The sequence below is a fragment of the Teleopsis dalmanni genome, chromosome 1 (assembly GCF_002237135.1).
Source record: "Teleopsis dalmanni isolate 2A chromosome 1, ASM223713v2, whole genome shotgun sequence".
NCBI lineage: Eukaryota > Metazoa > Arthropoda > Insecta > Diptera > Diopsidae > Teleopsis > Teleopsis dalmanni.
In genome coordinates, this window is record NC_051846.1 from 32459754 (window position 1) to 32476378 (window position 16625).

The window sequence follows — 16625 nt, forward strand, 5'->3', positions numbered from 1 at the left end:
TGATTAAACTAATTTGTAATTACCTTTAATTTCATTAATAGCCGCAATGAAATGCGTTTTCCTTCGGCTTCTTCCTACAATCGCATGCTGATACATCGTACTGCAGCTTATTTTGGATTAGAGCACAATGTGGATGCCGATACACAACAATGTGTGATTGTGGCTACAACGAAAAATACTCGTATACCAGAAGTAAGTTTACAAAAATTTCCTATAAAATAATTAAGTTATTATAGTTTATTCAAAATTGTTTAACTTAAAAAATTAAATGATCATAATTTACAGACTACAGTAAAAAATATAGCCAGTGACTTAATTTAATTTAATTAATCTGATCAATTTATATATGATATCAATATGTTATAGGTATTTTAGTTATTTAATAATAATTATATCATCGATATAAATATATGTATTTCACATTCTAAACTAATTAAGTCTAAAATTCAAGACGTTTTTAGAGTAGCAAATATTATTAAATAAGTCGGTATTTACGGTTACAAGTGAATACTGCATTTGTAATTTTTTAAATATGTATGTATCGTTAATATGTACACGTCTCAAAGTAACCTTAACTTTTTTAATAGACAGATATACCATATATTTATATCGATAAATAAATCAATATATACATATATGAATAGATACATCAATATATAGATATATCAAGAGATAGATAAATCAATAATTAAATTTATCAATAGATATATCAATAGATTAATATATCAATAGATAGATATATCCATTGATAAATATATCAATAGACAATAGATAGATACATCAATAGATAGACATATCAATAGACAGATATATCAATAGATAGATATATCAAGGATAAATAAATCAATAGATAAATATCTCGCTGGATAGATACATCAATAGATAGATATTTCAATAGACAGCTATATCAATAGATAGATATATCAAGGATAAATAAATCAATAGATAAATATCTCGTTGGATAGATACATCAATACATACATCAATATCAATAGATAGATAAGTGAATAAATATATATGTCAATAAATAGATATAGTAATAGAAAGACATATCAATACACATATATCAAAGGATAAATAAATCAATTGATAGATATATAAAGAGAGATATATAAAAAGAGATATATCGATAAATATATCGATATATATCGATAGATATATTTTGAAGATAGATATATCGATAGATACAATACTACAATAAATAAGTAGTTTCCTTTTGACTCAAATAACTAAGAGTCAAAGAATTAAGCGTCTTAGATAGTTTTCTTTCAAGATAATCAAAATCGGTTTCTTCAGTAGTAAAACGTCTTTCAAGTAGATTTCATTTAGCGTCAAATGCGTTTTTCGAAATGCTAAAAATTGCACGACGCCAATTCCGACGCCAATGAATACGGAATAACCACCGGAGTAACAGGCGGTTGAAGTTCCGTTTGCATATAATTGCCAATATTGTTTTTATTGTTATAATCTGGATTGGGTGTTGTGATAATCATGTGGTCGTCTAGAAAGCCAAGTGGCTGCAGATCGCTAGTGGAACTAATAATGACCGGGTTTCAATAGATGACTTCATTGCAAATACCTGTTTTTAGTCAGTGACATTTACTTCTTATAATAATTGATTTTAACATATATTAACAAATTTATTACAAACGAATAAAAAAAAATTTAACGTTTTAAATTCCAGATACGCTTTAAATCGCTTGTTAGTGAAATTCGTAATGAATCGCGCAAATCTATTCTAAAACGTGATACGCACAGCTTTGATGAGGCGCGCCAAAGCAGTTATTTGTGTCCTGATCGCGGTGTGCTTGATCGTAAAGCCAAAAGCTTTGAGGAACGTGAAGAGGACTATGAAAGAGCGCGCAGTAGAATTTTTAACAGAAGTACCAATGATAATAGTGAAGATGGTGATGATTATATAAATATGGGTTGGACAAGTATTGCTGATCCGCAACCTAATCGCAATAGACCAAATGGCAAAATGTTAAAAATGCATCCTGTAATATAAATAAAAAAAAATTATTAGAAATTTTTTTATATTAATATTTATTTTTTTATTTACAGCCAAATGAAGCACGTGGTGATGGTCGTTCTGCTGGTGCTGTGCCAAAAGCACATAGCTTTGGCGGTTATGGTGGCTTAGCGTGTAATAATAATGCATCCGTTTTACGTGGCGATTCAATTAATTCAAATAAAGTTAGTGGTAGTGGGCGTGTTTTTAATAAACAAGATTCTGCCGGCAGTGCTAATACACCTTGGCGTTTATCACCATCAAGTAGCGGGTGAGTAACGCACGTTAGACATTTGATTAGTATAAAATTTTTACCCAACTATGTTAATAAATTGAACGAAATTTGTAAAGTTGGTATTTACTGACATAAATATATTTAGTAAAAATTTATAGAAAGCATATAAATAAGTTAAAATATTTAGATATAAAACCCAAACACAATCGGTGCATTCGGAATCCGTAACGAGTACACCATCACCGACGGGTTGTAGTAGTGAAGAACACACTTCGCCAGATAATTCGGTAATTGTATGTCAAGCAACGCAGCTTTCAACTGCAACACTAACAGCAGCTGCCGGATGCACCAATGCGGGCGCATCATTACCATGCGGACTTGTTTGGGCCGTCACTGACATAGCCAACGTGCCTAAGGGCAGCGTTCTTATCAATCCTCAAACATTGCAACCAATTGTTAACCAAGACGGGTAATTTACAAAACGATGCAAAATTTTGTTTTGATTGTGCCAAATTTTTAAATGAAAATCACTAATTTCTTTTAACAAAAAAACAATAACGAAACTTCAATTATATTTTATTTCTGTTAACAAAAGTTTGCAAGGCGTTTTTCGAAATTAAAATGCAATAGAAACATAATTATTTTCGAACTCAAATTTTCCTTCAAATTTTAATTTATTTTCCACATAATATTACTTATACTGTTTTCGAATTATTTGCTCACACTAAAACACTTTCTTTGGCATTATTGTTTTATATTGTGTTTTTGTTTTAAATATTAAATTTCTATAATAATATGGCATAATATAATATAAGAGAAAAAAATAATATATAAAGCAATTTTAACTCGCTTAGCTTTATGCTGCTGCTATCTGCTATTAAACATTTTTGTTTATTTTTCTTAATTTAAATTTTTTTAATCAATGTTAAAAACATAAAAACATAAAAACATTTTGCAAACTAATAACAAATAATTAAACATAAAAATTTTGAAAAAACAAAAAAATATAAAATACAAAATATTTATTCAAAAAAGTTTTCGTAAATTATCTGCCAAGCAAATCTTAACGAAATATACAATAACAATTTATAACAATTTATGCTACGCTTATTCACATATTCGCACACAAATATTCCTCATGTCAGCTATTTTTGTTTACTCATATGTGTATTGTATTTATATATATGATAATGATTACAAACAATATTATAAACTAAAAATATTTCTTCTTATACTATATAGCAAAGTATTTGATTGGTTATAGTTGCATAGTTTATATTTACTTCCTTTGCATTCTTGTTCAAATTTTAAATGTTTACCAATTGTTTTTTGAATTTTTTGAATTTACATTGAAAATATGTTCAAGGGATTAAGTGTTTATCTAAAATATTTTTGCGTTTAAAGTTTTGTTTTTTTTTTGTTTAAAAAATATTTCATAAAATATTTTTGGTTATTTAAAATAGCAATACAATATACGATGAATTTAATTATATAATAATTATCACATTTGAACGAAAAATTTTGCAACCATTTAAGCAAAACAATTAAAAAATATATATATGAACTTATAAAATTAAATTAAAATCATTTATATATAAGTACATTTTATATATCATAATTATTTTTCTGAATTTGAACTGTTCTTTTCTGTTCATTCAAAGCTGCCATTATATATACAAATTATTGTTGTATTTTGTACGTTCACTGTCGTCTTATTTATAATTTTATATACACAAAAAACTTAGTTATCTATATGCAATTTCCTTTGTTGATATACACTTGAATACTCTTCTTATTTTTAACACAGTTCATTAATATATTTAGTACAAGCAAGTCATTTAAATGTACAAATTTGTCTTACATTTTTAGTTCAATTTATCACTTTGATCCGTCCAACTTGCCTCCTGGTCAAACAATTACAACAGGTTATCACGCTGGTGGAAATTCAACAGGGAATTACATGCCATCACCAATAAATGTAAAAAAGAACAAGTCACACATTTCACAACATCCGCATCATCAAACTAAGAATACATCAAATAATGAAACAGGAGCTTCTTCAGTTGATGATACATCTGAATCTTCAACTCAAACCTTAACATACAGTGCTGAAACAGCTGCAGAGCCAAAAGCTAAAACCGCTAATTTGGCAACTGGAAAGGAAGGTAAAATATAAACAATATTTCTAGTAATATATAGGGTATTCATAAGGTAGTTACGTGTATAAGACAAGCCTACAAAAGTTTTCGTAGCAATTAGAAAGAAAAACAACTTGTGGAAACTATTAAAACTTGTTTAACTTTATTAATCAATTAAGTCAAAATCATCAGAGCATGTTCTACGCAACTGCAGTGGCAAAACGTAGACTCTATTACCTTGGAAGCGGGATCTTACTCCCAAATCAAATAAGTAAAATTAAGCCCACAGCAATTACAAGATTTATAAATAGTCTAAAATTGTCCTAGTTGGGCCTTTAGGCGCACAATAGATCTTTTAGGTCGGGGTGCTTTAATAGCCTATTACTTATAATATAATATAAATCAAAATCAGTATTTAGTCACAGACGTGTTAAACCCGTTTAGCTTCGTGAAGTTTAAATGCTTAAACTTTTTGTTAAACATATTCAAGTGCATAAAGCTATTGTTACACATATTGAAGTGCTTAACCCTGTTTTGTTTAAACATGTTGAATTGCTTAAAACTATTTTTAAATATGTTTAAGTGCTTTAACCTGTTGTTAAACATGTTTAGCTGCTTAACAACCAGTTGGTAAACATATTTAAGTCTACCGTTGTTAAACATGTTTATTGTGCTTAAACGTGTTATTGAACATGTTTAAGTGTCTAAAACTAAAATGTCATTTAACGTGTTTAGGTACTTAAAGCTGTTGTTAAACATGTTTAAGTAATTAAACCCGTTATTCAACATATACAACATGATACAATAGATATATTCATATCAATATGAAGAAATTATTTAGAAGAAATAAGAAATGTAAATAAAATGAGTGCTTAAATTAATTAGAGATACGTATAGAGATGTAAGCAAGTGGATAGGTGATGATAGTGTGCGAGGAAAGATGTACCACTAAGCAAAAATTATTAATTATACATAGTGCTAACATTGGCAAGGGGTTTAGCAGACCTTATGAATATTCTAATTATATCTATAATATAAAATTTTATTTAAACTTCACTTAAACTTTATATAATTTATTTATAGAAGATCAGAGTGGTGCCGATGAATGCGATAATTTGCAGAGTGGCTGTTTGAGCATAACAACATCTACATCCACTAAAAATTACGACCGCATTGAGGTGCAGAAGTTTAAGAATCAAGCTACTAGTCCAAATATTCCAACAGAGAAAGATGAAGGGCAAAAACGCGAAGTATATTTATAATTAAAAAAATCTAATAAATAAATAAATTATATATTTTCTTAAAGAATTCGTCAGCTTCATCGGAAAGTTCAAATCAATGTGATCAACCTACTACACGTCAGCCGCAAACGATATCACAGTCATCTACAGTTACATCACAGGCACCAAATCGCGAAACACCACACTCATCTCGTTCAACACCATTTAGCAATAGTGATTTGAATGCAAAACGCGCTTCTGAGGAACCGAAAGCAACCACTTGGACTTATACACAAAGTTATCAGGCGCCAGATGGTTCAACAGTTTTCCACACAACAACAACGCCAAATGGCAGTCCATATTGTGGTACAACATATCAACAAGGGGTATATTAGTTATTTAAAAAATAAAAAAATCTTTTATATAAACGATTTTGTTTTTTAGCCTGATGGCAGTGTTTACGCCATACCTCAAGGCATGGTTTATGCTTATCCCCCTCCAGTTGTGAGTAAACAAATTTGTTTTAGTATCTTGTTGTTATTTGTAAAATGTATATATCTGTATATATGTTTGTGCATTAATATAATTCAATTTGTCAAATGCTTGTGGTATATTTTTTATTATTATATATTGTATATATATGTATTTAATTAATAATTTTTAATAAAAAAACTTAAATTTCATAATTTATAATTTTAGGAAGGAGAAGTGCAGGGATATTTCATGCCAGTTTTTGACCCAACTCAACAACGGCCTGAGTCAGCTAGCATAATACCAGCTGCCCAAGCCATATATCCAGCTGCTGGTAGCACTGCTACTATGGTTCCTGTAGCTGCTGCGTATACGTCTCAGTTTGCTGCCACAAATGGTGCTCCAATTTATCCATTATACCCTAGTGAGCAATTCGCAGCAAGTGGTGCAACTGTCGCAGCAGCCACACCCGCAAATGGACAAATACAACAAATTCCAATGGCCACTTATCCGATCAGTGGATATCCGTATGCCTATAATGGTAAATAATTTTGAAATATTTTTCGTAAAAATAAAATTGTAATGAATAAAAAAAAGTAATGTGAATAAAAAATAAAAGCTTAGGAATTAGTTTTTATTATTATACAGTAGTTCATATAAATACCACTTATGTGGTATTCACGTCTGTGAAAGTAAACTCACAACTACTCCAAAATAAATTATAATGGTTTGCTATTCCAATTTTAGGTTATTGGGGTCAAACAATGACATATTATGTACCTCAGCAGGCTCTAGCAAATGCAGTTGCTGCCACACCTATATTATCGGCACCACCACCACCACCACCTCCACCTCCTGCAACTGTGCCTGGTGCACATGTTAGCAATATAACTGCAGCAACGCCGGCTGGTCCGTCGTCAAATGCTACCTCTATGCATAATAGTGGAAATGGCAATAGCGGAGGTGGTAGCAATATAGTTGCAACTACAAGTGGCAATTATCATACACACAGTGGTACGACATATTTTGGTACCGGACGTATTAAACGACCAACACCAGCACATCACTATAATGGACCACAAAGTAGTGGTCACCAGTTAATGGCAACTATTCCTAGTGCTGGCGGCGCTACAGCTACATATCAATTGGGACATGCTGTGCCAACACTAACGCTGGCCAATCCAGCTGCTACTGCAAATGATCTCAGCGCTCCAGGAGCAGCGCCAACTGCAACCATGTACGCTTTACCACAACACGCAGCCTTGTTCCCTGCCAATGTGTTCCCATACACAGCTGCAGCTGGTCCAGCCGCTGTGCATACACCACATACTGCAACGGGTACAGCCGCAACAGGTACTACTCATGCACAACAATCTAATGCTGTGATCACACCTATTTATGCTCATCCACCGCCTCAACTGCATGCACACGGTCACGTGCCTGGGCCAGCTGCTATACCAATTGTAGATCCAGTAACTCTCGAACACATTACTGGCACTGTACAAGTCGCCAACAGCAGCAATGGCGGTGCTGCTTCTTTTACAAGCAGCAGTAATAACTCACAATCTGCGCCAAGCACACCTCATTCACTTTCATCTCAACAACTACAGCGCAACCCGCCGCTCTTTTCAACGCCTCCAACAGCTGCTACTGGTAATGGAAATTACAGCAGTGCTAGTTCTACACCACATTATTATACAACTGTTAATTCTGATCAAAACAGTATCATTGCCTCAAATAGTCCACATAATGCTTATAATTCATCATATGAAAAACGCACAAGTAATATTGTCATCACGGGAAATAAGAAACCACCATCCTTTGCTAGCGGAAATAATGTCAATCGTCAAAATATAACCAACTCCATAACCTACAATAATGGTTCTACGAGTAACAAACCTGCATTGATTGCAATTAACAACGATACTCGTGGTTCACCAAATAATTCCAATAGTGGTTATCAAGGTACACGACCTCATATTATAAATAAACGGGGGGATAAACAACAGACACCACTTCTAAGTGGTCCTCCTAGTTATACTGGTAACACTATTAGTACTCATCATACCATGTCGTCAGATGCTACAACTGGCAAACCACCAATAAGATTAAATGCTGCCGCTGCTAGTTTCAGACATAAATCCAATAACTCGATCGAATATAGACGAAGTGTGTCGCAACGTAATTCACCCGGAACAAATTCCAGCAGCAACGAAAATAGCAACAACAATTCACCAAATAGCATTTCTGCCGCATCTACTACACCAATTACTAATTGCTTCGTGCCCACTTACATAGGAAACAATAGTAACAGTGCTGGTATGCATGCAGATCAACCACAAACAACTCCTACAGCTTCATTGTATATAGCTGCTCGTGGCACGAATCACATTCCGCCTCCTCTACCGCATGGTGGCACAGTTGTTGCCACCACTAGCGGTGCAGCAACTGTGTTAGGTGGTGCAATGGCACATCACCAACCGTTGCTAGGTACCTACAATCCAAATGCTGGATCAGGAATGTACGTTAAGTACGGACAAACTATTTTTGCACACGTAAGTTAAAATACAAGCATAACTGAAATAGAACAAAATAGTTTATTTACCTTTAATGTTCAGCCATCCGTAACGCTGCAAAATAGTCGCCGATCTCCATCAACCGATCTAAGGCCCCCAATGGCTCAAATGACTGGAATGTATCCGACTGTAAATATGATGATACCAGGTTAATATAGAATTCTTAAATGTAATTTAAAGCATACATTAAAGCTTATTATTTCTGTAGCACATCCACGTCATGCGCCAAGTAGACATCCAAATCCCAACTACAAAGGGACGCGGCCACGTTAAGCAACATTCAAAACAATGATGCTATACTAAAATCTAAATAAAAAATTAATTTAATATATTTACTAGTAACAGCATATAAAGCGTAGATAACAATAATTTTAAATCGCATAAGAAAACAATTCTAAGCTAAAAGGTAAAATATTACAAAAATTTATTAAAAATAATATTTTCCGGGCCATTTTACAAAGAGACAAAAAGATGAAAGTGACAAAATTATATTAATATTAGTAAACATAGAAATTTAACGACATAAACAAAAACAGGATCCACAACAGACAACTGAAAAGACATACAAAGATATATGTATGAGAAAAATAAAACAGAGAAACCACTTCTATCTTTTGTTATAACTAAAATGTATATAAACGTTTTAATTCTTCCACTTGACAATTAGGTCAGAAAAGAAAGTAAATATGTCTGTGCCATAAAAAAAACAAATAACAAACAACAAAAAACAAAACAATTAACAATAGTCAATACTTATAAACTCCTTCTGAGTTAACTTTAAAAGACACCAATAGTACATGATTAGCACATACAGTTTGTCGTTCTAAAAATATAAATATATATATTTCTTTATATATAAATATAATATATATGTATATTTACTACTATTATTCGCTAATTTATAGATATATACATACATATAATTTTATAGTATTTAAAGTGAAGTACTCTTAAGAAATCGTAATTTTATGATGTATCAAACCAAAACTAGATTTAGCATGAAACATCTCAAGAATTCATTACTAAATTATAAAAAAAAAATTTATTTTGACGCTTAACTAGTCAGTCATTTTTTGAACTATATGCAAACTTCATCCCCATCTATCTATCCTCTTATATATATTATAATTTAATTTTTTCAAAAACTACAGCATTTTCAATTTTATTAATAAAATAATATTATAATTTTTGATTATCTTAAATATTTGATTTAATTTGCAAATAATTGAATTTGACTTTATCTACAAAACAAATATATTTTTATGTTTATGTTTATATAAATTATATGAAAGGACCAAACCATACTATTTGTTATCTAAATATATAAATTAATTTAAAATTTTGTTATTTGCATATAGTTCTATTATAATTTTGTTACGCGCATATATTTTTTTATTAGATATATATTTAAGTTATCGAAAAAATTTGAAATGTTAAAGATTTTGTTTTTTTTTATCATAATATTTGATTTTCATTAAATAAAACTTACTGAATTGTTTCTTTTATTGATTTGTCATCATTTGTTTTAAGTCACTTATACTTTTAAATTTATTATATTAAACAGTTATATTAATGTTTAAGAAGCAGCTCATAACTATATTATGTTATATAGTTTGATATTCGAAACTATGAAGAAATTTATTTAAATAAAACAAAAATTATATACTTAAATTTAAATAAAATTATTCAATCACAAATTTGTTTAAACAATTAAATATTTCAGACAACATCAATTTTATAAAAATAATAAAATAAGACATTATCTTTTATATATCATTTTTGGTATATTTTTTTTTTGATTATGATAGTTGCAAAATAAATACCTAATTATTATTTCGACCTATATTTCAATAGAATTAAATTTAACGGACCTTAAACCCGCTTAAGTAAAATTCTATATTAACAAATAACTTTAAAAATGATAATGAAAATGAATAAAATAAAATAAAAGAAAAATTAAAATAACATAATATAATAATCCAAAATGAAATAAATCAATAAAAATAAAAAATATGAAAGATTTACATAAAATAATACATAAAAAGTTCTCAAAAATATATAATATAATATAAGATAATACAATATAATGTAATATAATATAATAAAATACAATACAATTATGTAATATAATATAATGAAATATAATATAATGAAATATAATATAATATAATATAATGAAGTATCAAATTATATAATATAATGAAATAAATTATTTTATTATAATATATTTTTTTTAATACAATGAAATATAACATAATATAATAAAACATATTTTGGAATATAGCAAAATATAATATAATATTTAATAAATTATATAGTTAATATATTTTATTTTATATATTATAATATAATATATAAATTACATATTATATTATATATATTTATATATTATATATCTATATATATTATATATCTATATATATTATATATCTATATATATTATATATCTATATATATTATATATCTATATATATATATATATATATATTATATATTATATATATATATATATTATATTATATATATATTATATATATATATATATTATATATTATTTCTTATATATATTATATATTATATTATTATATATTATTTATATATATATATATATATATATATATATTATATTATATATTAATATATATATATATATATATATAATATATAATATATAGTATATATATATTATATATATATATATATAATATATATACATATATATAATATATATATAATATATATATATTATATTTATATTTTATATATATATATTATATATGTATATTATAAATCATTATAATAATTTAATTTTTAAAATTTGGAATTTTAATAATATAAAGTAAAGAAATGATAATTAAAAAAATATTTATATAATAGGAAGATTTTAGAAATACATCTGCATATACTATATATAACATATATATAAATCAAATGCCAGTATGCAAGAAATAGGAGTGATATAAAGTTATCTATATTATTTTCAATGAGTTATAATACTTATGGTATGATACTTTTATATATATAAAAGTAATCATAAAAAAATTGCAAATAAAAATGTATAAATAAAAAAATAAATCCTTTTAACAATATAACAATGAAGTTTAAAAAAAAAATTTTGTTTTATTTAAGTAAATACTGTTTATGGTATTCGAATAATGTCATTTTCTGATTTTCTGTTTAAAATATGTTCACAATATTTTTTGTAATTTATTTTTTTTATAGATTTTTTTATGTAAGATATTTTTGGTACGTTATTGTATTTATTTTTTATGTAAGATATTTTTAGTACGTTATTGTATTTATTTTTTTGATTTTGTAATTATTTAATTTGTTTTGCAGTTACCAATTTTTTTGGTATTTATTTATTAATTTTTCTGTTTATTTTTATGTTTTTTAATTTTTGTGTTTATTTTTTTTTTTTTTAATTTTTGTGTTTATTTTTATTTTTTTTAATTTCTGTGTTTATTTTTTTTTGTTTAATTTTTGTGTTTATTTTTTTTTTTAATTTTTTTTGTATTTAGTATTTATTTTTTGTTTTTTTTTAAATTTTTTTTGTATTTTGTATTTATATTTTGTTTTTTTTTTAATTTTTTATGTATTTATTTTTTTAAATTTTTTTGTACTTTGTATTTAATTTTTTTTTTTGCATTTATTATATTTTTTTTTGGATTTTGTATTTATTTATATTTTATATTTTTTTGTTACTTGTGTGTTTTTCTGTCGTTTTTGTTTATTTATTTTTTTTGTATTTATATATTTTTTATGCATTTATTTTTTGCCTTTTTATTTAATTTTTTTTGTATTTTGTATATATATATTTTGTGTTGAATTTTTTTATATTTTATTATTTAATTTTGCGTCCTTTTATTTATTTTTTGTGTTTTGTGTATATTCACATTTTTTGAATTTATTATTTTGTTTTTGGTTCTTTTGTTTTTGGATTTTTTTCTTTTTTATTTTATTAATATTTTTGTGTTCTAATCTTTAAAATTTTTTTGTTTTGTGTTTTTTTTGTATTTTTTTATTATGTTTCTAATTTGTTACATTTTATACATTTATGTATGTATATATTTAGTTTTTTCTTTTCATCTATACATATGTAATTTGTTTTTTTTTTTTTGATATTTGTATAATTTCTTATATATTTGTAGTTTTTTTTTTGTATATTTATTTTTAGTTGCTACTTCTTTTATATTTTTTTTCTAATCCTCGTACTTTTTTGTCTAAATTAGAAATTCACGTTTTCACCTAAATAGGAATTATTATTTCTGTTTTACTAAAATATATATTCATTATACATTTTTTTCAAAAGCGTCAAATTTTGTACATTATGTATTACTCATTTTTAAAGACAATATTGATAACAAAGAAAAATATTATTTTTTTAAAAAAAATTCCATTATTCATTTATTTAATTCTTATAAAAGCTTTGAATTTTATTTTGCATTTGAATTTAATACTTTTGAAATAAGATGAATGTTCTTAATGCAATTAATTAGCTTTTTCACGTCATATCATATGTTTTGTTCATATTTTTAAATAATTCAATTTAGTAGGTTTGGTTGTATTTTTTTAATTATTTTGTATTTCAATTATTTCACATTAATATTTTTTGATCTGTTATAATCAATATTGTCTTTACTATACACCAAACAAACAATCAATCAAATGACATTAACGAAAGCAATATTTATTAAACTTTAAAAAAGTGTTCATTAGTCTTTTATTTTGCTAATCTCAGTAACAATCACTTAATCACTTTATTACGAAATCTTTAGAAAGAAAAAATATGTTAGTAATAATAGTAATTATGCCCGAATTAACGCTTAAAATTTTGTCAACTAGATTTTTAAAATACGATACAATTGAACACTTCTCTGCCTTAAGCATTACTTAATTTTTTATTTTTTTTTAAACAATTTTGTATACATTTCCTTTCATAATATTATATAAAATAATATGTATTTAAATAGTATGTATATTTAAATATAATTATATACATTTTTTATATAAATTTATATAAGAAATTATATATATACCTATATAACTTTAACTTAAGTAAAGTATCATTACCGAATATGAACAAAGTGTTTAAGTATATGTGAGACTTGTGGACTTATAAACCAAATGCAAAATCCAAAAGTTGCATATAACAGTTCGTAAATATTTTTGAAATGCTTTTTATAACTGTTATACGAAATTTGAAATTTAAATGTCTAAATTACCATAACCATTGCGATAAGTCTCCTCGAAATACAGAATATTGTACAAACTTAAATGATATACTTATAGTTGAAAAATGATTCTGTTAATAAATAAATAATAAGTCTAAATGTATATACAATAATTTACATATGTAAAAAAAATTATATATTGAATAAAAATGAGTAACGGCAAGAAATATTTAACTTAAAGCATGAGAACAATTTATTTGAAAAATAAATTTATTCTTTTGCTGCAGTTCTCTTACCACCAGTAAGTAAATTAGAAAGCAAGATATAAGCTCCTTACTACGAATCTTATGAAATTTGGCCATAAACCAAAATTGAAAATAAATTAAATAAGCTATAACAGAAAACACTTTAAATAGCAAACAGGTAGTAATATAACAAAACTTCATAAGCCGAATAATGTCAATAAATAATAAGTAAGGTTATAACAGTTATAATTCAGTTATGGTATAAGATTTGAAATAGTTAATAAAAATAAACTCCATTCAGAAATACATACTTTGAAGCAAACAATAGTACATATATTTTCTTTTTTAACATATTAATTATGTATTATAAAATTACTCTAACTTTTTTACTTTTAACGCAGTAAAGCATTATAACAATTTAAAGTTTATCATTAACACAGTAAAGTTGTCTAAAAGCCGTGAGAGAAGAGAAATGGTATGTTAAATGTCATAAAAAGTCAGTTTTTTATAATTATTAAAATATAAATTTAAACTTTGTTATATCATAAATTACATCTCTTCTTTTTTTTTCTTTTTTTAAATTTTATTTTACAATTTAAAAATTAAGAAATAAAAAGTTTTAACTAAAATTTGGCTTGTTTTAAAATTCAAACATTTTTTAATTTTTTTTTAAATATAAAATAACTTTTAAAATAGTATAAATTAAATAATATTATCTAAATTACTAACAAACTTATATTGCTTTTTGAAACTAGATTGTGCAATCTAGATTTGCTCTTGTCGTGTCATATCTGACTCAAATTTTGTTACTCAATTGCCTATATATTGTTTATAGATATTGTTATAATATTTTTAAATATTGTTCTTTTATTGTAAAAAAAATTGATTTAACTGGCAAAAATCTAGAGTGTTATACATTATTCTCAAGTGTTATACTTTTTGTATGAGATTAACCAATCGGAAAAGAAAACTGTACTAAAAGTAAAACTTATGTGCAAAAGTTACCCTAGATTTGCTAATCAAAAACGATCATAATATGTATTCTTTATTTTTAATTATATTACAATTCATTTATATTTTTTTCTTGTGTTTTGATAGATCGATAGACCTACAAAAACCTAAATACTTGCTGACTCTAGACACTATCAAGAGGCAATTTGCTTCTTAGCTAATTGTATAGTCCTAAGTTTCTCTAACATACCATCACTTCTCTTAAAGATATCAACTTAAATCATTATAATTGACTTGCACTTAAAAAAAACAATGGAATTACAACTACACATTATACATACATAAAACAAATTATAAACATGTATATAACTAAAAGCCGTATATTAAAAAATAAAAACTAAATAAAAACTTTATTGACAGTGTTGAAAAGGATCAAAAAAGTCAAAAAGATATTAACAAATGGATGGAAGTCAGTCAAAAAGAGTAAAATATTCAAAAACGACAAGCGACAAAAGTAAGAAATGTGACAAGTTACTATATATCCTGTTAGGATTTTTGTTTTTGTTTTGTTGAATAAAATTTAAAAGTAAATGAAATAAAATTTTTAAAATAAAAAGTTATACTATGTTGTACAATTATTATTATTATTATAATTATTACAGTATATAAAAGATAAAAACACTACGTAAATGAAAATCTGAGAAGTCAAAACTTAAACAATTAAAAAAAAAAAATACAAAAAGATAATACCAAACACTTTAATGATAAATTATTAATATAATATAATTATAAAAAATAATTAAGGTATATAATATTAAAAACAAAAAAAAACAATTAACAAAGGAAAAAAATTATTAATGAAACAAAGTATAATGTATTTATTTATTTTAATTTATATACACTAGAGAGATATAAAATTATATATACATAAATATATTAAATAAGTAAAAAACAAAAAAATATATAAATTTTTTTTGCTTTATAATAGAGCGTTTCTTTCTAATTAGGAGATGATTGATCAATTTTCAAGAGTGATGTTATGTATTTAAAATATTATGAAAGTAATGACATTAATTAATAATTAATTTAAAATGATAGTTGATTTTAATGTTTTTATTGTTAATTAAAACATCAGTGATATTAGCTAAGAGTCAAAACCCTTGAAACCTCTTTACAACAAGTACAATCTATATTTCCTCAGAAGAATGTGATGGATGTTGAAATATACTTATAGTAACTTAAATTCAGCTGAGTGAGTACATAATCTATTTCAGGGGAACACAGCATTACACAGCTTTTAAAGCCAGTACAATCTATATATCGTTAAAAGGTTAAGCTGAAGAGTGACTATATATTCTATTTCAGGGGAACACAGCATTATACGATCTTTAAAATGAGTGCATTCCTTATATCGTCAGAGAAATAAATTCTTACATAATTTATTCATCGAAAACCTATACCTAGTATTAATATCTGTGGTTACTAATCAATTTCCAAATCCTTCAATTATAATAGGTATAATTATAATAGGACATGTGCAGTAACAATATGATGTCAAAATATATTAAAACATAGTATATATTATGTTATTATTATATTAAAAT

The 16625-nt window shown here is 25.8% G+C and overlaps 1 protein-coding gene across 4 annotated transcripts in view; it reads left to right on the forward strand.

The window, feature by feature from the left end:
• The window catches only part of LOC119673006 (protein encore), a gene marked incomplete at its 5' end in the record, with an annotated part of 30819 nt that extends 15207 nt beyond the window's left edge, over positions 1-15612 (forward strand). For 3 of the 4 annotated variants that reach the window (XR_005251979.1, XR_005251980.1, XR_005251981.1), the window contains 12 exon segments: positions 42-192; positions 1685-1999; positions 2065-2282; positions 4116-4411; positions 5468-5634; positions 5691-5990; positions 6049-6108; positions 6304-6616; positions 6823-8630; positions 8694-8799; positions 8860-9057; positions 15442-15612. Coding sequence is in view for 1 of the 4 variants with exons in the window: in XM_038084199.1 (XP_037940127.1) it covers positions 42-192; positions 1685-1999; positions 2065-2282; positions 4116-4411; positions 5468-5634; positions 5691-5990; positions 6049-6108; positions 6304-6616; positions 6823-8630; positions 8694-8799; positions 8860-8924 (3799 nt within the window). 4 annotated transcript variants of the gene reach the window in all.
• Between the last annotated feature and the right edge of the window lie 1013 nt (positions 15613-16625).